Source organism: Gymnodraco acuticeps, unplaced genomic scaffold, assembly GCF_902827175.1.
Source record: "Gymnodraco acuticeps unplaced genomic scaffold, fGymAcu1.1, whole genome shotgun sequence".
In the NCBI taxonomy this organism is placed as follows: Eukaryota; Metazoa; Chordata; class Actinopteri; order Perciformes; family Bathydraconidae; genus Gymnodraco; species Gymnodraco acuticeps.
Window position 1 is genome coordinate 1182695 of NW_022991818.1, and position 25248 is coordinate 1207942.

The 25248-nt window shown below is 39.4% G+C and overlaps 1 protein-coding gene across 5 annotated transcripts in view; it reads left to right on the forward strand.

The window, feature by feature from the left end:
- The window catches only part of grin2da (glutamate receptor, ionotropic, N-methyl D-aspartate 2D, a), a 408557-nt gene that overhangs the window by 295223 nt on the left and 88086 nt on the right, over positions 1 to 25248 (forward strand). For all 5 annotated transcript variants that reach the window (XM_034199694.1, XM_034199696.1, XM_034199693.1 and 2 more), the window contains 2 exons: positions 15492 to 15697; positions 24029 to 24197. In XM_034199694.1, coding sequence (XP_034055585.1) covers positions 15492 to 15697; positions 24029 to 24197 — 375 coding nt within the window. The remainder of the gene's footprint in view (positions 1 to 15491; positions 15698 to 24028; positions 24198 to 25248) is intronic.

The window sequence follows — 25248 nt, forward strand, 5'->3', positions numbered from 1 at the left end:
TGATTGGTTAGTTAGCTGGCTCTGTTGTGATTGGTCAACCACTTAAGCCCCTGTCACACTGTCCTGAAATTGACACCAGACGGACACACGAATATGGAATTGTGAATTTCGCACGAAGATGGCCACGAAGTTGGTCAACAGCCAAGCAACAGCCTACAGAAGGCCACACGATGGCACCCGAACCACACACGATAATATGGTCGTAGACTTTACTGATGATTTAGAATGTATCCAGACTCAACGTAAGAGCTTGTGCCTCTTCGGGGGGTGCTAACATTTAAACATACACTTTATTCTTTACTTTCTCCGTCTTTATATGTAGATTAGAAGATATTACTTATCTCCGTCATGTTGTTTCCATAGCAACAACTTCCTGTCAACAGCGTAAACTCGCCTTCAAAAATAAAAGCATCAGGAAGTTAACCTAAATTACATTTAAGACATACAACTGCAACGAAAGTGACAAACACAATGTAATATCCTTTTCAGTTTCACAGAAAACAAATTGGGTTATCTACATAATATGTTTACATGATTTTGTTGTGCAATAAATGCAATCTCGATGTCATCGTAATATAATACGATGGCTACACAACAGCATTGCGAGGGCTTTACGTAGTCGTGTTGCCTTCCTAAGACAATCGGGCTGCTTCTTGTTTCCTTCGTATTGTCTTCTTGAGGCGAAAACTGCCCGATGGCACCAATGATCACACGAAGTAAAGACGAAGATGACACGATTTGACAAGATGCCCTTACGAAGGGCAAAATGGACACACAAATTCAACACGAAAATGAACCTTCGCAAGGTCCTTCGGCAATTTTTTTGGCATGCCATAGATTTTGCCACCGCTCACGAAGTTGCTGCCGGAGCCTGAGAAACTCCACCGGCGGTCATACGATGGCTTAAGATGCCCTCACGATTGGCCCGATGTTGTTACGATCAGAGCCGAATTTGAACATTTCCTTTATCGTGTGTCCATCTGGTGTCAATTTTGGGACAGTGTGACAGAGGCTTTAGAGATGTCACGCCCATCACAGATTATGTGTTATAGCGCTAGCCAACAGAAGCGCAAGTGTTACATAGTAATGTCGTCATGTTTACGGAAGTAAAAAAAGGAGTACATTCAGGGCGTTATAGGCATGGGAGAGTGTGTGGGAGAGACACTCCCTCTGCCGTGAACCTTTTAACCTTTGCAGACAGTTTACATTCACAAAATACTTTATAACACACTACAGGAAATGGAAAACCCCTCAAAAGCATAATAGGGCCCTTTTAAGATTGGTTCTATTAGAGTATGATGAACAAAGGATTCATATAAGAGTGCATTAAATAGGATTTAAGGAATAAGTAAACTTAATTCATTTCAGAAGTTACTTTAAGCAGGAGTGGATGCTATATTAGATATATAGATGTGTGCTTATGGTTATTGAATACAAAGAGCAATATGTTATGGATGCAAGGCTCTATGACACTGGTAAAACAACTTAAAAAGGAACACTCGGTCCTAAAACCTCCAAATGTTGCTTTAAACCCATATTACTTTATTTCATCAGCTGCTGCTTCTTGTGCAATGTTTGCAAACAATCAAAAAGGAACTAGACATTGGAGACTTTTACTCAACACATTTGATGACAAATATGCCTTTACACTTTTTTTCCCCTCTGATTTGAACTGGCATATTAATCCCAGTTTTCAGTTGTCGACATTTATGATAGCACACATTAACTTGTCATTGTTGCATACTGTTTCTCTTTCTGGATGCTGTTTGAAATTCTGAATTACTTTTGGCAATTTGCGTCTCAAAAACCTTGGACTGAATAAGGGGGGTTTGCAGAATCTTATACATTGTGCATGCAATGATCTAAAATTGACCCCGATCTTGTTTTGCAGAAGATAACACGACTCAGAGCAAAATTCAGCTCGGTTGAAATATTAAAGTTACTCACAAAACTAAGTATAAAACCTGAAAAAGGCAGAACTCATGACAAATGAAAGCACTGCCTGTTACCATTTGATTGCTGAACAAGGGGCATTTATTTTTGGAGTGTGTCAACTATTTTATTCATGTTTTTAGATCTTCGGTGTCGGTTTTTTGGTCTTCTATTTCTTTTTCTCTGTTTTTACGTTTTTTACAAATCCAGCCTTTTGAAATTACTTAACCTTACAAAAAAGCAGAATATTGCAATTCAATCAGGAGAGACGTGATGTATGGAATACATATTTATTATCGGTCACATTATATAAATGAAACATAATGATGACAGTTTATAACAAGTGAATGAAATGGTGTTTTGGCGATTAGGCCCAGGTTTTGTAGGATATCAATCGGGAAGGGAAGAACCATTTCCGATGAACCCCCCTGGGTCTAGACACTGGTGGTGGTGATAAGTGGTTAGCTCCGGTTGGAAGGGAGAAGGTTAAGCTTGGCCCTGAGTTGAAAGCAGGAGGCGAAGGGGTGGAGGAGGGTTGCGCGTTGACACCTGGAAGACAGCTGATAGGAAAGGGGAGAGCATATATAGAGGGATTAACAGGTGCGATGATTAGGCTTGTAAATGGAGGGGAGTGATAGGTTAGCTGAGGAGTGGCGCTCCCTGTCATTTAGATGCAGGGAGCGAGTATTGCCATGACGTGCAATACGGAGTGATAGGTCTTCCTGTCTGAACTTGCGCTAAGCTTCATTAGTCAGTGCTTTAATTGGGCCGGTACTCACCGGTACGCAGTACCGGCACTTCAGATTTTTACCCATGTGGTACCGGCACTTCTTACTGAGTAAAATGCCGGTACTCAGCCGCCAGCGGAAGGCGGCATCTCATGACGCATCTCATGAGTCATGACGCGCCGCAGCGATAGACTAGAGCAGAAAAGACATCACATAACGTTAGCATTTCGAAAATGTTAGCGTGGCTTAATAATAGTGCGAAAATACAGCGGTTGTTGCCGGACAAGGATTCCCTCTCTCCTTTCCTGCTGAAAGATGGTGAGTGTACTCAGGGACGAGGAGTCATTTAATCAGCCGCCAGTAGGAGTCAGGCTTTACTTTCTTTTATATCCATAAAGAAAAAGTAAATCTGTTTACAGTTCTGTTTCATATGGATGTTGAGAGGTATCCATATATCTCTTCATTTTGCTCTCAAAGTGCACCAGATTGATGCTTCTAACTTCAATATTTAAAAACAAATCTTCCCGGGGGAGCATGCCCCCGGACCCCCCTAGAGGGTGTCAGGTCCACTCCCCACTTATAAAAATAGTACTTTACCACTGCACCCCCTCTAATCTCAGATGCACCCTGAGTCATTTGTTTAAGTACAGTGAGCCTTTCTAAAATATACAGTAAAGAGACAAACCCACCAGCATTATAGGATATACTATGACTTTGAGCCAAATACTTGTTTTTGGGCTGTATAAATAAATTGACATGAAACAGTTGCTGATTTAGAGTACTGGCACCTTTTTTATTCCAATTCAAGCACTGGCAATAGTCTCTGACACAAGCTACAACTCGCACTTCTTCCTCTGTGGGAATCGTAGTGCCATTTTCTGCCGTTTTCTGTTCCAGTTCAACATTACTGTATTGCATTTTCAATGAACAAAAGCTGAGATACTGACAGAGGAGACAGGTTACTGTCTCATACTTCATGGGTTAGAAAATATAGAAGAAAAAAAACTGGCTACAGTTGGCAGAAAAACCGACAGATAAGAGATTCCTTTGCACTGCTGGTCCCCAAAGACGATTCCTGTGCTGCTCTTTTGTATCTGATGTCCAGTTGAGTCGGGGAGGAAATAATCAGAATTGCCATGTCATGTTCCAAACAGGAATCCCTTCCCCTAAGGATCTTACAATATTTTATTATTTTACAGTCATTTTAAACCTTTTTTGGAAATAACTTGTTGTGTGGTGCATCTCTCGGTTCCATAACAAGCACAAAATACATGTAAAGCTACAATAATATTGTATCATATTATATCAACAATTTACTGTATGAATGTGTAAAGTTGAAAGGGTTTGCTTATTGTACCAAATTATTGGAAAATGATTGCCAAACTCTGCAGTTCCTCTCAGCTCTACAGAGCTTCTTATGGTCTTTGGGCTCTTGGTTTTCCAGGCTCGCAACTTCAAAGTTAGGGTGTTCTCCAACCAACCTGTTATCAGTGTCAGCCATAAAACGGGTCTTGAAATCAGCGAGAAATCAGTGTTTCAAAACAACATTCGACAGCTACCAGAGGTCCAAGGAAGTCCATTAGTATAAGTGTCTCGATAAAAAAATAAATTTATAACAAACACTTATCGGCATCACTAAAAGTTAATAATTGGCAGAAGTTACCAGCATAATTATGTATATTGCAAACTCCCTTCATAAATATATAATTCAAAAATATGGTACACTGTATTTTGAAAATAAATATTACTCCATGTTGTCATTTTCCTTTAGCCATTTCCAGGCAAGGACTTGAAGGTCTCTTGAAGTGACTGTTTTGTGAGAGCTTAGACCTGAGGGGTAAGGGCCAAGCAAAGGACAAACATTGTCGATACAGTTCCGTCAGAGATCAGCACTTGACCCTGACGGCCCAGTGTTTTCTTTCCAACTTTAATTGTCTGACCATCCCCATTTCCCAGAGGAATATTTGCTGAATTAACCTCTCCTGAACTAAATCATAGAGTATATTTGCCAAGCACAGCAACCTGAGGGCAGCTGAACAAGAGCTGGCTGTATATATGTGGAACTTTGTTTATCTAGAGTCTCAGGGTCTGAACATTCGCAGAGAGGACATTTGGTATAGCTAAGAACATATTAAGACGTCTTTAAAATGCCAAGCCAGTTTGGCAATTAATCCATTTCTGATTTAAAGACACAACCCTGCAACTCAAACTTCCAGCAGCCCAAAATCAATAATTTGTGTCTTTTTTCGTGCATTTATTTTGTTTTATGATGATATTTGATCCTTTTATAGGCATCATTACCAAGGCAAACACTTTGAAAGACATACTGTATATAAATATTCTTATGCATGCAGGATTAGTGATGTTTGGGCTACATGCTCCATGCATTATCCATTGAAAAGGACAACAGCACTATATGCGTATTGACTTCATCTTCAAACATGCCGTAATCATATTTAATCTTCCTTAATAACTCAACAAATAACAGTTTAATCTTCTTGTATAACTCAATGAATAAGATTAGATCAGTATATCTGTGCAAAACTTGAAAAAAGATGGTATTTACAATAATTTTCATTTTGCTCTCAAAGTGCACCAGATTGATGCATCTAACTTCAATATTTAAAAAATAATAATATACAATATACATATAATATACATATACGTCAGATACATTTCCTTTAGTTTTATCCTTTGCATAAGTAGCTTGCTAAACAATCTCAATCTATGATGCTTTCACTATTTTCTGCCATTTTTCTACATCACATTGTATTGTATGCATGCTTCAATCATATTGAAGTCTTTTGTTGTTTTGCTGCCAACAAAGACTTTAGTCATACATTTTGAGCATCTCATTCTGTACTAAGGCGTTATGTGATACAACAAAACAGAAATATTTGTATTTGTTTGTTCTTAGAGTTGAAGCGTGCCCAGTAAAGTATACACTGGATCAATGAGAAAATAGGAAAAGACTCAGTCCCTGAGATCCTAAACAACACAGAGCTGAATCCCATTATTGTTCAGTTTCAAGGTGCATTAAGAACCTCACAAAACAGAAAAGTAACAATATATGCAGGAAGAGCAGACTTTAAAGTGATTACAATAATTCAGCAGGTACTACTCAAAGGATCAGGCTTTCCCTGGCCTGTTCTGTTTCAAACCTGCATGAAGACTGTTGTACAAAAAAACACAGATAGTTTTTGTTAAAAAGCTTCATTCTGTTTACCGTCTGTCGCGTTGGGTTAGCATGGCTGTAGTATCAACAGCTTTGATTGAGACAATATTAATAAATTAACCTTTATTTTTTGTACATCAAAAAATCATGTAGACCAAGTAGGGTGGCAATAAGACTATAAGATTGATGGAAAAGCATGATAATGGTTACATTGATCAAACACATAATTAGCAGAAATTAGACATTACTCAAGACATACTGTATATTACATTAATCAGCTTATCTTCTCTAACAACAAAGTAATGATACATCTGCAATTTATGCAGAATTCGAAAATGTATATGAATGAGCTAATTCAATCTGTATAATACACCATTATGTATGTACTGTATGTACGTATTTAGTATTCTAATTAAAAAAAATTATGGTCCTGCCTTAAGAATAAATCTTAAACTCAGCCATAGCAACCTTGAGATTTTGAACTGTCAATTTCTCCCCACGTCCATATTAGGTGCTAATTGATATTAAAAACATTTACAAATTAAAAATACAGTTCAGCATTACCCTGGCTGACGCTTGTCACCCGCTGTTACGTTCCCTCTTGGCTAGGGGTACAAAAGGGAAACGACACGACCAGTTTGGAATTGGTAATTGTTACCGGTGGTTTATTTGTAACCAAAAAATGATAAACACAAGAATGCACCCAAACAGTTTGACACCAACAAAGGGCCAAACTGTTACTGGTTAACAATAGGAGAACTCCAAAAGAGAGTAGCACCAGGGTATACAAAAGGAAAAGAAAAGTACCTCACTTCTTAAAGTGGAACAAACTAATAAACAAAAAGAGACTGTATGAAAACACAGCTGTTGCTGGTCAACAGGTGCTAGCCACCTGGGTCCAAGCAGTTTCACAATATCAATAATCCTACACGCTGTTCAACAGGAGCTAAGCAACCTGGATCTAAGCAATACCCACCCCCTAAACTATACTAAACACAGAACACTTAACACACTGCTAGGCAGTCTAAAGAATCACAGAATATGGCCTGCTAGGCAGTCTACAGAATCACAGAATATGGCGGCTGTATAGCGTGGGGCTTGAGGTGTCTGTCCCATAACACAGAGCCTCCCGAATGGTGTCCGTGCCCGGCCTTTATACTCCTCCCCCGGATGACGTGGCAGACGCGGGCGGGGATTGGGTGACGTCCGTCCAATCACGGCCAATGACAGCAGAGGAACTGCACAGCTCATTTACATACCCACACACAAACAGAGTTAAGGGCACAGGGTAACAGCGGCTGTAACACCCGCATTGAACAAAACCCAATTATTTTCAAACTTTATTTGTTCCGGTTCAGTTGACACCATTATTTGACATGTTTCAGAAGTTTCTCATTTCTGCTGCTAGTTAGAATGTATAAGCTATTTTTCTCGCAGGCCAATTTTGTACTCGAGTTGTTTACTACAATTCACAGCTATTTTGCACTCAGAACGGACTGGCAGAGTGAAAATAGATGCAGAAATAACTTAAAGCAGTAATGAATCCAATGCTGGCGGAGGTGCATGGATGAATGCACGCCCATTGACGCTTCGCTGTCCATAAAATGGCTTCCAGTCCTTCAGTGATTATTACAATTCAGGACCGGCTGTGTTTTTTATTCTTTCTTTTGGAAGGATTTTGGAAATGCAATTGCCAATCTTTACTGACCCTGAAAATTCAATTTTAAAGTGGAGTGCAGTAACTTTTTAACATTCAGATAAACAACAAGGTCGAATGTTATATATTAATATGTTGGTTCTACAAAAAGATCCAAAGGGCCTAGTGCTGCAAATGTGCTATTGAAATAACTCTCTTCTCTGTGTCTCTGGTCCTTGTGTTAATGTATCGACGGGCCAAAATGATTAGGGGTTATTGAAAGTGTTGATGCACCTCTTCATGTGCCTGGCTGCAAATGTTCTTTGAAATCTTGTGACTGGTTGTATGTGTCTCTATGTCTAGTTGTATAGAGTAGAGTATCATTTGTGGATTCTCTTGTTTACTTGTATTTGTCACATAATGGGGACTAACCTCCCATCTGGGGACAACAAGCAGGATCCCTAAAACTAGGGATACTCCAATCGCCAATTTTGGGGCCAATCGCCGGAATCAGTATCGGCCGATACCGATCGCCGATCCGATCGAGTGGGTGGAGGCTATGGGGATCTTCCATTTAAAGTGATGTTTAAAACTCAGTTTTACTGGCGCTTCCACAAACAACAACCAACATAATTATTAAATTCAAATGAATTACATTATTCAAGTTTACATTAATTTTGGATAATAACACGGGAGAAATTAGCGGAAGCGCTCTCTTTTCCTCTCTCCCTCTCTCTCCCTCTATCCCTCTCCTGACAGCTGGTGCCTATCCGTCTCATGCAGCTCACTGATCCAGTAATGAGTGACCCGACAGTGAAGAATAAACATATTTATAACTAGTTTAGCTAGTTCCAGAGGTAGATAAAATAGCTAAGTGTGTTAGGTCTAACTCTTAGTGTGTGTGTTGCTCCACTCACCGGTCCGTCACAGCGGGCGGAGTTGCAGGATTTCTGCTTCAAACACGTTGCGTACCGCTATTTTATTGTCTTTTTCGGACACCTTAAAATAATGCCAGACTGGTGAAGCCATTTTGGCGAGCTTGTTTTGCCGCGCACAGAGAAAAGTGTCATGTATTTTACGTCATGTGATCGGCTCTCCCGATCGGCATCTATGGAGAGCACCGATTGATCGACAGAGAGTGAATATCGGCCGATATCGATCGGCGGCCGATCAATTGGAGCATCCCTACCTACAGATGTAGCGCTTCATTTCAGACAGTTTGAAACGCGAGGGCCGTGATTGGTACGTGATCAGGGCGGTGGTGGCGAAGTCGATAGGGACTTGGCTTGGCAACTGGAAGGTCACCAGTTCAAGTCCCGGCAAGACTAAGTGCTACCGAGGTGTCCCTGAGCAAGACACCGTTCCCTACACTGCTCCCCGGGCGCCGTTCAAAATGGCAGTACACTGCTCCTAACACTAGGATGGGTAAAATGCAGAGAAACAATTTCCCCACGGGGATTAATAAAGTATATCAAATATCAAATCTGCCCTCGCTCAAGGGAAAACCTCCAGCTTGACTTGAGACCGCCCCCGTGATAAATAAATGTAATTTATAATGAAGCCAGCTGCAATGGATCATTGATCCACCAGGGGGTGCAGTGGGGTTCCACACTGGAGCTCATGTGAAATAAAGTCAGATACAGTACGCTGGATGTACAGCGGAACTTTGTTAAGATCCATATGTCACGAATAAGAGACATGTAATCATTTACAAAACATCACCATGTTGTTATTTAACAAAATAATGTTGTTTAGTCGAAAAAGACGAACGGGAGGAAATGCAGCCCGGCTCTCGATTTTTAATCCTAATTTAATCATCATCTTCACCACGATCATTTATGTTTATGTTCGCCGAATTGACATGAAATCACTGACACATATGAATATACTGTATTCAACTTAATTAAAACGTTATTAACGTGCCTAAACTCAGTAATTCACTAAAAATATTTATATTTTAATGGAGCCTCGTCGGCAGATCAGGATCCCGACGTGTAGCGGAGGGATCTTGATCAGCATGAAGGGTTTTATTACAAGTCGCTGCAAATTATCCCGCTTATTACATGGCCACATTCTCAACAAAGTAACGACATGACTCCCAATATTAATTGAAATGCTTTTATGGATTTAGAAAATGTTTTTATTGATTTAAAACATAGTTGTATGTATTGATTTAAATTGACATGCATCCGCTAAGAAAAATAGTCGTTTTTTAAACAGTCTGAATGAAACGGCAGCTCTCAGCTGTGTATTTACACAGCTCTCTCCCCCCCTCCCCCCCTGATCTTTCTTCTCCAGCAGCTACATTAACTGTAGGTTACTCTGAGTGACAAGCTTACAGTTAGACACAACACTGTCATTGCAAGTGACCCTCAGTTAGTTGACTTTTATGTTCAACTGCTAAATTCGTTACTGATAAAAAAAGGGCTTCTACTGTACCTAATTACCTTAACACTAGAACCGCCAGAGGTTTTTGTATAGGCCATATATTATTGAAATACAAGATTAAATATACTTTAGTTGGTCTAAAATATTGATGTGTTCAAATGCTCTTCAAAACACAACTGAAAGTCCATGAAACTTGTCTTTCTGTATTTGTGAATGAAGCGCCATCTCCTGGTTAAAACCTGAAATTGAAAATCTGGCAACGCCCTCTTGGAAAATAGTGCGAGGGCTTAACATTCCTCGATACTGGTCTTAGGCAGGTCGTAGGCAGGAAGCTGTAAACTGGAGTCTGAAATGAGGTGCTACATCTGTAAAACCAAAGTTCAAGACTCGGTTTAAAGAGGTTCTAATAAGGATCTGGTTAATTTCACGGTACTGTTTGGATTCTAGGGAAAACATTTTTAGACATTAAGAGACCACACAAGTATGTCCTTTTGTGAAGACATGTCTGTTTACACAGTGACATTGCGGGAACTCACAATGTCCTTACAAGCAACACAACCGGTGTATGTTTGTGTTTGAAGAGGCTTTGCATCTTGTTTTTTCACAAATCCCAGCATCAGGGAAATCCAATGGAAGATTGTCTGTATGCAAATGCCATCTAAATATATGACAGCACAACTTTAAAAGGACCAAATAATAAAGGCCAGATTTGCTGTGTTATTCCTGCAAATCCATCCAGTAACATCCTTGGTTGATGCAAACAGATTTGTTTACACATATAGTTTCACTGTGACATTGTAAACTGTCTCTTTGGTCTCAATACAGCTCGCTTAGTTAACATGAATAGACTGTCATTAGGCAACACAACCAATGCAAAGACACACTGCACTGCTGCATTCAACAACCCAATGACCCACAGCTGTGCAGGAAAAGAGGAATAAAACAAACTTTATCATCTTCACCTGTCCTCCTACAAAAAACGAATAGGTCGATTTTTCAGCCGCTTATTACGACCCATAGTCACGTTTTAAAGTGTAGCACCTCTAGTGGTCGTGTAAGAAACAACATGCTCCCGTTGATTGCAAACACTCCGGAGGGTCGTTTATTCACAAATAACCCTCTCTGGAAAATCCTAAATTGTGGAATAGTTTGGCCATTAAAATGCTTTTTGATTAGATTTCTAGCAAGAAGTGTATATTGTACTTTTAAAATCTACATCCAGTGGATGTGTAGGATCTACAGTTTGATAGATATTACGAAGATTATTTGAGGTCTCGCCAGGAGAACGTGTGTACTAGGTCTTTCCGCAGCGTCCATGTAAAGTTGGCGTCAACCCTCACGGGGTGAAAACAGTATTTCCTGTCTCGAAGTTTTCATAATAAAACCGGAAGTATTCCCCTCACTGTCAAATTATTACACAGTGATATCTGCATTACTCATCCACTAAAAAACATCAGTTTATCCTTGTTAATTACATTATTACATTAATTACATTAATTGATTGGTTTAAATTGTGTACAATGCTTTTCTGTTTTTAACATTCTATTCGGAGAAACAATTAGTTTTTTCGGAGTTTAGGATGGCCGAAGACACTACACTACCCATAATCCTCAGCTATCGTTTGGGACTACAACATCCGCTTTGCTTGACAAACCCTGTGATTAATCCTCAAGCTCTGTGATTAGATGTTGGAGTGGCAGTGCGCCAAGGTTACGCCGAGCTCTTTGAAATGGAATGGCACACTATCCAAAACTATCCAGCCCAGCCGCCCCCCCCGAACTACATATGCTGGCTATTGTGTTTCGCAACATGTTCTATGGCACGTCTCTACTGGGAATTGTAGTTTTAAAAGACGTTTTCGTATTTCCCATAATTAGATGTTGCCAGTATTAAACTGTGTACATCCGCGGAGTTTTAGGGGATATGAAACACAGTGGTGTTATCAAATTTAATACATATAATTCATAACTGGGTGAAAATCGCTTGTGTCCATAATGGGCGGCATTAATATACCCACATGACAGGTAAGGTCAGAAGAGCTTTATTTAACAGCTGGTCTTATGTCTGTGACCCCTCCTGTTGTTCATTGATAAGCCTTGAAACATGCACTTGTCAAGGTTCAGAGGCACATTTTGCAAATATGGCAGAAGCCATCGATCATCTTAAGATAAGATAAGATATACTTTATTGATCCCAAGTTGGGAAATGTTTTTGTTACAGCAGCATACTACTTTGTTCTACTCCACTACAATTCAGAGGTTAACCTGGTATTTTTACTCCACTACATTTATTTTAGTTACTTTGCAGATTCTGATTAATGATGTGAAACATAAACAACCCTTAAATCAGACTTTAGTTACACCTGAGTCAAATTCAGGGAAGGTGATTGTCAAGTACCAAAATAAACTATGCAATATATTAGACGTTAAGTACTTTGTCTTAATATTTATCTATAGATACCCAAAGTTGTTTTCTTATTCAAAAGAAGACCTTAACTTAAAGTATTCTTTAATGTTTGAATAAAGCCTTATTAGTTTGTCTGTTTTACACATCCTCCTATTAATATCTTTGGACGTCCTCCACTAGATGTTTTATTGTAGAGATCACTACAGTATCTTCTTGATATTTTCTATTCTATATTTCTATCATTGACCTTCTACTTTCCTCCTATTTTGTATGTAGGCTACTCTTAATATTTAAATTTTTCATCAAATATAACATATTCCACAAAAAAATTAAATAATGTGCTTTAACCACGAGGTGGTTCGGGTTAAAAAAAACTGTCAAGTTTACAGTGTTAACACAATAAATGATACTTTCCAGTATAATTTCCAGTTTAGTTTATGACTGATTTATTTTGTTATCCACACATATTGTTTTGATATTTGTAACACCAAACATGACCCAGTGGTCTAGTTAATAAAACATAATATTATCAAATATAATATTACTATTAACTTTATTGTGAAATTAAAACAGAACGGTAAAGGAAATTACAGTTTCAGTCTCTCGATTTGAAGCTTATGCATTGTACCATGAGCCTGTATAGACCTGTAACAGTCAACTGCATGAGGAGTTGGAAAGGTAGTTTCTGAAGATGTTGCAAATAACACACAGCATACAATGCCATAATAACTTTGTATTATTAGTGTATGACACTTATGTATGTATAACATCTTAAGATGTGTAGTTTTATTCATGATTTCACATAATTTTAAAGGATATTGCTATAATATTTCTATTTCACATATTGAGTTATACACATTAATATCTGATTTGTAAAACATCATAGACAGAAAGGTATATCCGTCATTTAATGGCAAGCTATTGAAATTCTGATTCCATAGGTGTGTCTCCCATCACCCAAAACCCCTAACTATTCTCTCAACTCAGTTGAAAATCAGTAATATCTTTAAAAATGACAAGTTATTTTCTATCAGCTATGCACCGTTATGGTGTAAATACAGCCTATTTACCAATTGGATCAAATATAAAAGTCAGCCGAGTTAGTGTTGATACTGCAAGGAGACGTATTGTGTGAAGAGAAATTGAAGATGTTGTTTAATTGCTGATATATTTATGTTCCACGTCACGTATTCAGTTTCGGCGGCATTTCTTCCAGTTTGTCCAAAGGTCTTCTAATCAGGGCTCTATAAATAGAGAACTACGGCAGATGTGTAATATTTAATGCAGCCGAACCATGTATTACAATGCCGTTATGTGATGACTTTCAAAGAAAAAAGCAAGCACACTCGGAATAAAGTCTTATTTTTTAAAAATGTATTCGGATTTCACATTGCATAAACACCATATCCCAACGTGCATTGCGGCTAAAACATCCAATCACCGAGCTTCAACGATAGCTGAAGATTATGGGTAGTTCGATGTTTTAGCCTATCAAAACCTCTGAAAAAAGAAATGTGTCTCTCAGAATCGAAATGGAAAAACCTATGGGAAAAACACAAAAGCAGTGTACACAATTTAAACCAATTAATGTCATGTAATTAACAAGGATAATCTAATGTTTTTTATTAGATGAGTACTGCAGATATAGCTTTAAAATAATTTGACAGTGAGGGGAATACGGTTTTATTATGAAAACTTCGAGACCGGAAATAATGTTTTCACCCCGTGAGGGTTGACGCTAACTTTACATGGACGCTGCTCTAAAAGTACAATATACACTTATCGCTAGAAATCGAATCAAAAAGCATTTTAATGGCCAAACTATCCTAAAATGTAGTATTTTCCAGAGAGGGTTATTTCTGAATATACGACCCACCGGAGCGTTTGCAGTCAACAGGAGCACTAGAGGTCGAAAACTTTAAAACGTGATTATACATCGTAATAAGCGCTTTGACAATCAACCTATTTGATCGTAATAAGGGCTTGAACAATCAACCTATTTGGTCATATGAGTTGGAGGCCTTGTTGCTTCAAGGGGGTAAATAGATGGATAGGCTGAGGGATCTCCCATAACACACTTTACCAAGTTGTGATCACAGTTGTCAGGCCCCTGTCATGGTCTGTCAATGGTCCCTTGGAGCTTAGTGAAAAGATAGATAGATAGATAGATAGATATATAGATAGATAGATAGATAGATAGATAGATAGATAGATATAATAGATAGACTGAATATACAGTAAATCCCAAACAAAGAAATAAAAGCAAGGCTACAGAATGAACTTACATTTAGTTATACATTTGTATAAGTCCAGTGCCCATTCAGAAAGTGCTTGTGGGTTTTAAAGTTAATCTATGCACATATTTACCGTAGAAACGCATGAGACTGAATACAATTAAGATCCATTGGTATGTGTATGCCCCAGGTTTGATGAATGCTTTGGTTTTAGGGCAACGTTCAGACTGGCACACAGATAGAAACCTATTCATATAAAGGGCGGTGTTTGGCCCTCCAGGTATATGTAACCTAACAGTATGTATAAACCTTGCATCCTCTTAAACACACACATCCTCATTCCTGTCACTGGTAATATACTGGCAAGGTCAGATGGAAGATTTTGTGAAATAAATACCACAGAGATTAACCATAGTGGCTCTTAGCAGATGTTGGTGTTGTGAAGTATAGGATGACGGTTTATTTGCACTTTTATGGCCTAGCAAAAGCGCTAACCAAAGTCAAGCTGGTGCTTTTTTGCATAAATCCAGGTTGGGTTCAAATGTTAGATACAAGGGCATTTCTGTGAAAATCAATTAATCATGTTGCAGGTCTTAAGAAATAATTAACTAATAAATACATAATGTTTTTCTTCAAATTGAGTTGAAGCTTAGGTTATACATTTTTAACCACACTGAGCCCAATTATAACCTAGTGACAGTGAAATGTTTTCACCTGCAAATTAGCAAATGTGTGCTAAACACAAAGCTGATCAGACGTGAAATGTATCAAAGCAGTCTGTTCTCAAGCCATGGTTTTCCAAAGGCAAGGCAGGCAGGCAAGGCAAGTTTATTTATATAGCACCTTTCAACACAAGGCAATTCAAAGTGCTTTACAAAAAACGAAAGACATTAAGAAAATGGCATTTAAAATCAGTCATTAAAAAGAAAAGATAATAAAATAAACAAAGCCCTGAGCATCTGTGTTTGTGTGTTTCTTTCTAACTACTGTAGGTTGGCTGGTGGGAAAATGGGCACCTGCGTCTGCGTTACCATCCCTGGTCTCGTTACGGCTCCTTCCTGAAGCCTCTGGACGACTCCCAGCACCTCCGAGTGGTTACCCTGGAGGAGAGGCCATTTGTCATCGTGGAGCCGGCTGACCCTGGCACCAGCTCCTGCATCCGAGACTCTGTACCCTGTCGAATGCCTGTCAATGCCAGGTAATGAAACACAGCATTTAAATACACCGTGATGCTATCAAGTTAAGAGTGAAACATATCCTATTGAATAGAAAGCTACAGTATGTAACTGCTGAATTGTTGTGTGCATGTCATTTTTTTGAAACATAGGCATTTAACATATGTGGTTTTGCAGAACAGTACAATGTCCTTACCAGGGCCGGCCCCTGGCATAGGCAGTATAGGTGAATGCAAAGGGCGTCAACCCATCGGGGGCGCCAACAATTGAAAAAAATTAATAATAATTAGAAATACTTTTGACAAAACAATTTCCCGATTTTGGATCAACAAAGTACATCTTATTATTTTATACTAACAGAACTACGCCTATATTGCGTACAGCACCCATAAACTATGGCGCACCCCCCCCAATCAGGTTTATGTGAAATAGTTCTTTTTTTAAAATAATGGTTTGAGTGTGCAATTATAGGTTTTAATTTTGTATTTGTGTTAATTTAAAATAAATCAAACTCCCAAAAAACGTATACAGCTTCTGTGTGCTTTTATTAACATTGGCATTTACTGTGTAAGCAGCCGCGGGGGGGGGGGAGAGCTTTAGAGAGCTCTCTCCTGAAAGACTGAGCGGCTCTGATAACCTCAGCTCAGTGAGGTAAAGGCACACCTTTATATGATCATTATAGTTATAAAAAATAAGAGAATAGATGAAAAACAGGTATAAAATACTATATGACAGTACAAAAAAGTTGTTATTAATAAACAAGAATACAGTTTGAAAGGGGAGTGATTTGTAAAAATAAAAATAAAATCTGCTTTCAGTTCTGTTTCATTTGGGTGTTGAGAGATGTATCCATAGACCTCTTCATGTTGCTCTCAAAGTGCACCAGATTAATGCTTTTAACTTCAACATTAAACAAAAATAATATTCCCGGGGGAGCAAGCCCCCCTTGAGGAGGTTAGGTCCACCCCCCCACTTAATTGTTCAAATGGATAGGATATAAATACAGTTGCACACGTCTTGTGTCCATATCTTTCTGTTTTGGTGGTCATGCCACAACTGTGCACGTGCATGCATGCGCGAGTCATAGTGAGTGTCTGCATTTTTTGGGGGGGGGGGGGGGGGGGGGGGTGAAGCGCCAGCTAAAATATTGTCCAGGGCAGCAAATTGGTCAGGGCTGTTGGTCAGGGCTTTTCATTGTATACAAAGTCTGCAAGATTAAGTTCTCAATGGTTGTTCTGTACATTTGAATTAAGTGAATAAGCTAAACGTTTTACAAATAAAATAACTAAATCATTTGTAGGTATAAAGCAGATACCTGTATATAATATAATAATATAATACAGAAACATACCCTCACTCAGGTGTAATATGGTAGTTTTAAAGGTCCCATGTCATGACCATTTCTACTGATCATAATTCTATAGAATACTATAATAGATTTAAATTGTGCAATTTTCCAAAATCACATTGGTGTCTCATACAGCATCTCTGTATGTGTATTCACTGAATTTCACTCTCTGTCCTAAACGGCTTGTTGGAGCTCCTGAACCCCCCTCCCTGTGAGCCCAGTGTGCTCTGATTGGTCGGGACATTGCGAGGCTCGCTGCTGCAGTGTGAGTTCGCTGGCGGTGTGGTTTTCCGGGTCGGCGATACAGCGAGACACAGCGAAACTCATCCTGAGCACTAGGGGTGTAACGGTATACGTATTCGTACCGAAATTATTCGGTATGGGCCCTTCGGTTCGGTACACGTGTGTACCGAAGTGTACCGAACGAATATAACGTTAAACGTAAAAAATTGAGAACGTGAACAAGTTTTTGGAAGTAATCTCAGGTGCTGCGTCGCAGCGTTCAGTGTAATTCTCTCACATTGGGTTCAACTCGTCATAGAGCGACCAAGTCATTTCATTGGACAAGAGGCATACTATGAGAGCTGGTCACAGGGATGCGTTCAAATGTAGTCAGTAATTTGAGGAACTGTCGAAATGGCGAACGCAGATAAAGTTGAGCTCGAAAATCCTCCAGCATCATTGAAGTCTCCGGTTTGGGAACATTTTGGTTTCGCAGTTACGTACAAGGATGACGGACAAAGACAGGTGGACCGAACCAAAGCTGTTTGTCGGCATTGTTCAACTAGAATTGGTTACGAGGCCGGCAATACATCAAACTTGCACACTCATTTGAAAAGGCATCACCCGAACGTGAATATCACCAGTACCAAAAGAAAAAAGACTGAAGTGCAAACCCAACTCCCACTAGCATTTAAGCCTCCACCACTCGCAAATAGTTCAGACCGAGTCAAAGCTATTACAAACGCCAAATATCCTTATGTTGCCATGTTAGCAAAGCACTACCTGGCTGTATCTGATTGATTGATTGATTGAAAAGTTTATTAACAGCTTGTATATTGGGTACAGTACAGTACAGCTCAAAACATACAATTGTTAAGGGGATGCAGACCAGAGAAAGACTTTCGTCTTGTTTACATCAGGGTCCCCCATTTCCAACTCATCATATCATTTAAGACATATAAGACATATTTGACATACAGATGGCTTATTTACAATTTACATACAGGTGGTTTTTTACATACAGATTGCTTATTTACAATTTTCATTTTAGATTTCGTTCTAATATATCCTAACCGGACATTTAAGACATACCAAGTCTACAGATATACAGTTAGTAACAGAGTCTAAAATGTGAGTATATACATAGATGGGGGGGGGAAGCTGTCCATTGTACGACAGGTTGAGATTTGTACCATTACCGGGGCCAGTTTTGCAATGCTCTCCCCCGAAGGTGCTCTTTAAGAGAGGTTTTGAAGGTAAGTATAGTTTTACTTTCCTTTACAGTTGTGGGAAGAGCGTTCCACCTTGATGTGGCATAACTGCGAAACGTGTATTCCCCCTTTTTTGTGCCAAATCTGGGTTTCACATGATTTGTGGAGCTCCCTCTGGTGTTATGATCATGGTATTCCTTGACCTTTGGGAATAATTTTGACATGTACATGGGTACCATAGAGGTGTAGTGGATCTTGTAGACCAGGCCCATTGCAAGTAGGTGTACTCTGTCGTCTACTCTAAGCCATCCTAGGTTGTCAAAGAGGGCAGAGGTGAGGTGGGTTCTAGATGAAAGGTCAAGCAGTAGTCTGACCAGTTTATTTTGCGATGTTTGAAGTTTTATTTTTAGCGCCTTGGAGGTGCTATGGTACCATGACGTGCAAGCATAGTCATAGTACCCTTGAATGAGTGCTCCTGCCAGAGTTTTCAGGGTGTTTTTGTTTACCAGAGAGGAGATCCGGTATAGGAATCTAGTTCTTTGATTGACTTTTTTATTACATTGGATGCCATTTTGTCACAGGAGAGGTTTGCCTCAAGAATAGATCCTAGGTATGTAATTTCCTTCTTACTTGTGACAATAATGTCGCCCACTGCAACTGAGAAGTCGTCGGATTTGCTGAGATTATGTTTCGAACCGAAGAGAATGAACTCTGTTTTACCCAGGTGTAATGATAATTTATTATCGGCGAGCCAGTTGCAGATTCTGCCGAGCTCGGAGCTGAGGGTTTTTTCAACCTGCAACCTGTTCCTGTCAGAGACCAGCAGGGCTGAGTCGTCCGCGAACAGGAACAAGTTGCAGTCACATGCTGATGACATGTCATTTACATAAATTAGGAACAGTAACGGACCTAATATGCTTCCTTGTGGAACACCACAGCTCACTGGGAGGGGGGGGGGACAGAGTACCGTTTACCTCCACCATCTGTTCTCTCCCCTCCAGGTAGGATTGCATCCAGCTCACCGATAGTTTATCAAAACCAATTGCTTTTAGCTTGTCAATCAGAATGGGGTGATTGACAGTGTCGAAAGCCTTTTGTAGGTCCAGCATCACCATGCCGCAGTACTTGCCCTCGTCCACCTCTTGTTTGATGTGGTCGCTCAAATAATGAAGGCATGTGTCAGTGGAGTGGGATGTTCTAAAGCCAGATTGAAATTCATAGATTAGTTTCTTTTCCGCGAGGTACTTTTCGACCTGTTCATATACTATTTTTTCCATGACTTTCGAGATGGAGGTAAGTATAGAAACAGGGCGGTAGTTGCCTGGGTCCAATTTGCTGCCCTTTTTGTGCAGGGGGGTTACTCTTGCAATTTTGAAGTCTTTGGGTACGTGTCCCTGTTTTATGGAGAGGTTAATTATGTGAGCTATGACTGGTGAGATGGCAGTTGCTGTGTCTCTGAGGAATTTGGAGGGGATATTGTCGTGGCCAGTGGCCTTGTTAGGTTGGAGGGCGCTCAGTTTAATGAGTACCTCTGCTGTTGTTACCCTTGCTAGACTGAAATCATCTTTGCGTACCCCTAGGTTTTTGTAGTAGGTCATGATGTGATCTACTCCAAAAAGCCCTGAGTGGGAGGGTAATTTATTTACAAGAGTTGTGGCTATGTTTGTGAAAAAAAACGTCAAGTACTTGGCCACATCCAGTTTGTCTGTGATGAGCCTGTTATCTGTCTTTATGTTTAAGTTAGAAAATCTCGTTTTGAGTTTTTTACTGCAGCCAAGCAGGTTATTGAGTAATTTCCAAAGTTCACAGGGTTTATTTTAGTTTTCCTCAGTTTTGACATTGATGAAATTCTTTTTGGCAGTTTTGATCATGGAGCTTACGTCATTTCTTAGTCTGTTTCTTTCAATTTTTAGTTCAGTCACGTGGGCCTGGAGTTCACTGCTCGTGCTTTTGGAAAGCATTGACTGACTTGTATGCTACCTCTGTCCCTAGCAAGAGGGTGTTCTCCATAGCAGGGGACATTGCTGATGCTATAAATACAGTGCTTTCATCAATAGTTTTCAACCATTATCCATTATACAGATCAAATCAAAATGACCACAACTAATTAACTTGAGAGTGGATGAAAGCTTTCAAATGATTCAGTATTAAATAAAAGCAAAACATGTGAAATAATTAACATTGCAAAGACTGTGCAGGTCAGGATGAACCGCAGTTTATTATAGGCATGGGCAGTGAAAATAATAATAATATAGATGACATATTTTCGACTCTTGAGGATTTCTCTTTTTAAACCCTTATCAGCCAAAAAATCTTACTAGAAAGTAACAAATAGTGTTACTGTTAAAGTGCCGGATAGAGAGCGAACTGAAACAAGATGTTTCCGGCTCTGATCCCTTGTGTAATTGAACTGTCTCTCCAAGCGTCCATGCAGGACAGTCAATCTTTACCATCTCCAGGTACTGCTGGTGAGCAGAGAGGAATAGGCTTAAATTAAGAGGTTTTTAGGATCAATAGATTCAAACATCAAAAACGTAATTATCCCAGGGAGGAAAGCAAATTTCATCACAGCGGTTACTGACACGTTAAAAGTCATATGGTACACCGCCGTAAAGCATGCAATTAAGAGCCCAGTATTGGCAAAACTCTTCATTAAAAAACAGTAATATAAACCACAGCAAAGTAAGGTTAATTGTCTTTTAATCAATCGAGACACTTAGACTCATGGAACAAGAGATCCCTCCTGTATCCCTTCCAACGCATGACGCTGATGAGTTCCAACAATATGATGCTGATTACTTATTTGATGTTCTTATATCATGTGGCATATATACATTTAAAGTATCAGTTATATTAAGACTACTTCACAATCAGTGTTCCTCTTGTTTCGTATGTGTATAAGGTCATTTGCAACAAAAGTAAATCAAAGGGATAAGATGAACATAGAGCGAGTGAGCATGTATGGTGTGTTTCTGTGTGTGTGCCCGCTCTGGGCTCCTGGTCTATCCCAGATAAGCTTTCTTCCTGCCAGCACATAGCTTGGCCAATGGAAAGATAACAAGTTCATCCTCCATCAGTCTTATTGACTAGAAATTAAGTTTGCTCTCTTGTTAATCAACCTACTTTGACACAGTTTTCTTTCTTGAAACATTTCTACCTCACCTACTTTTTTCTTATATATATTATATATATATATATTAACTGAGGTACTATTAAATGTAATGTGTAGCTTACTTTTTTCTCTGATCGGCTGCATATCTAAAATGTGTTATTCTTTTATTTTCTCCTATCATATCGATGTATTTGTTCAATGCATCAAATGAAACATGCATATGACTTACGGGGACACAATTGAGTTATGAAAATGTAACTGCATTTTATTCAGAATAAGGGCAAGCCATTAAAAAAAATAAAATCCAACCCTGCAACTCTATCAAAGGACATTATCATGACCAGCATTGATTAGAAATAACACTCCAGGCGGGTTTTTTCCTACAGAGAATTTACCCAATTGTAAGCAGTATTTGTTTTAGCATTTTTCAGCTAATCCTTTTGGATGATAAATCTCTGGTAAACATACTCTATGCGAGGAAGGATTACGCAAATGAAGCCGCTGACATCACTTATTCTTCTTCTGCTTTGTGTTTACTGGCAGGCCGCAAACAACTTCACAGCGTATACTGCCACCCGAAGTCCCGGAGCCCCCTGGAGTCCGGGACTTTGGGTGGCAGTAAATCGCCACCCAAAGCCCCGGGTAAATCGCCAGAAGCGCCGACACCTCCTCATCAGTCCACCGATCCCACGTTTTATTTTGTGTTGCCATAAGTTAGTCTCTCTCCGTTGGTGCGCTGGGCTAATGCGAGGAAATAAAATGGCGGCTTCACAAACATTTTTCAGAGTTTTACGGGGCGTGGTTAGCAATTCGCCCAGCCAATCAGAAATTGGAACCTTTTTCTCCGCAGGAAAGTCCCTGCTCTCTAGCAGGGACTAAAAAGGGGTGAAAAGGTTCCCGAAAAAAAAGATCTTTTTGGTGTGAACGCAACATCCCAGGAACTATCGGAACTATTTCTGGGAAAAGTATGGAAAAAGTACTCCGGTGTGAAAACGCCTATTAACACGTCTTTAAGCAACGCCAGAACTCATACCGTGTTCCCTTCAGTGTTTACTTCCTGTCTGTCTTTTAACCTCTTTCCTTCTCTTCCACTGGTTTTCTTTTCATTACTGGAGACAGTTTAGCCATCATGAATCCAAACTTTCCTGAAAGTGAATATTCAAAAAGTATTCCATGGTGTTTTTCTGATGGATGAGTAAACCACTCATCCATGTGGTCCATAGCCGACATTAAATCGACCAGACTTATTTCTGTATATCCTCCTTAGCAACGGTCATGTTATCCTTAGCAGCGTCTTGTTAGTGAGTATTAATAACCTCCGAAATATCCAAATTGACCAATCAGAATCAAGTATTTCACTAACTAACTTTCCCACTGTAGACTAAAACCCAATGTTATTGGGTGTTATTGAATTGTTTATTCAATGGGAAATTAGGATTTACCTAAACGTGATCACAACCTAGTTTCTTACTTTCATACATTTTTGTGGTGAACACTATCTAAGAAAAAATATCATATCAATGATTTAATGTATTTGTATAATGAAATAACTTTTAAATTACACAACTTTATTTGCAGTAAAAATACAGAGGAGTGAAATGTTCGACGTGGTTTGTATTTATGATACAAATAGAATTGCGCAAGTTGTGTTGCTTGGTAACAGGGCCATAGCTGCCATGAGTGTCTGGGGGTCCATTGGGAGCAGAGGTCGCTTTAACCGAATATTTTCCGTCTATGACGTTTTTATTTTAACAATGACAGAAAAATCTGACAGCCGTCCGTCATTTTGACAGATTAGAACAAACTCAGAACAGCGCCAAAGTTTCCCTGCAGCGGGGCTCCGGTGTTATGCCGTGTTATTATGCATGCCCTCCCAAAAGGAAATGATATAGTTTCCAAACCTAACTTTGCCGAACAGATCATTGAAATGTCTGTGAGTACTTGCTTTACGCTGTGCACGCTCCCGCGAGGTGCAGTGGGGCGCTAACAGTTCACCCCTGACTGATAGTTATCTAAATGCACTCGGATTCAAGTATATGTGATCTGCTTGCAATGCGTTTAGGGTGAAGGGTTCATTACATCAAGTCGCACAGGAAAGAGGCTTTCAAAGGCCATTGTAAACATTTTTTTTTTAATATGGCTTCCAAGAACAAAAATGCAGTTTAATTTGTTTATTTTCCCTGTTACTTGTGAGCTTTCTGACCTGTCAAGCATTGCCTCTCCAAACACGAAAGCCAAAACTCTCGGAATCAATCCACTCAGTCTTCAGCCAATAATTCATACCTTCCTCACTCTCCTGTTCTCCCTCTGCCTCTGAAGTGGCATCTCCTTCTTTGTCAATTTCTGCAACAGCCAATCAGCCCATCTAGGTCAAAGCGCCCCTGATAAAATATCTCTATGTCTTAAAAAAATGCAAGTTCACTATCTCACTTATCTGTCTTTTCTCCAATTATCTCCTCAGCTTGGTGGTGGATGGCGCCGGGCCCATGAAGCACTGCTGCAAAGGGTTCTGCATCGACGTCCTCAAGCGACTGGCCAAAATAGTGGGTTTCACCTATGACCTCTACCTGGTGACCAATGGGAGGCATGGGAAGAACATAGATGGGGAGTGGAACGGCATGGTTGGAGAGGTAAATATCTTAAATATAGTCATTATTATAAAATTAATGATGAAATATCCAAATCAAGTTTACATTGCTCCCTATTTTAGTCATGGTTGCTCTGAAACCAAGATGTCCAGTGTAGATTTGATTAATCATAGGATTTATGCTAGCAATGAAACTGTTTAGTATTGTGCTTTTTTGAGTGATTGTAGTAAAAAAAAACAATCAACAAATCTTCAGCCTTCAAGTTAATTGTCCTTGAAATTAGCACCACAAAACAAATAGAAAATGTCACTAGAAGTTCATTATTTCAATTAAATAGCTGTGGCTCCATCTCTACACTTAATGTTCAGACTGAGAACATTGTTCCCATTTTTGTTTGTCTTAGTGAGATATTGTAGCTAATTATATGTTCCAGTACAGTAACATTGTGTTTTTTTTGCAAGCTTGACATTTTTATTTTAAAGTAAATTCAGATTGAATATAGTAAACAAATGTAAATTATAGTTTCCGTCCAAAAAAAACCCATTATTTATAGTGAAAACCAACCTTGAATGATGGGATAGTAGACTAAAAGCTTTAGGAATCCAAACTATAACATATGATAAGTACCCTGTATCAAGATTGATGCAAAACAAGTGAAATTTGACCTTTTTAGAGAGGTTTAGAAAGAAAAACCCACCTCTGGGGTCATTTGGGTGTATTTGCCATATCTCTGGAACCCATTGGTCGATTTTCGTGATTGACACCTCTTTTGAACCGTTAGAGCCAATATAATCGAGGGGAAGTTCCTAAATCCACCTACACGTTACCATTGAGGAGTGAGAGTGATGCGCACGCAGTTTGCCCAAACCGAAAGCTACGTTACGCTCTGAAAACGGAAAACTGAAAACGATAGTTACGGCTGTAACTACGGTTCCATGAGTCCCGGATGACCGCTAGGGGGGGTGCTTTTAGCATTGGATATGTCCATCGCACGCATGCGCAGTTCGAGTACCTAATATCAACAAAGTCACCTGTGACCCACGTGACTACGGCTACATAGGCCGGCGTCATTAGTGGATCGGTTCCCAGAATC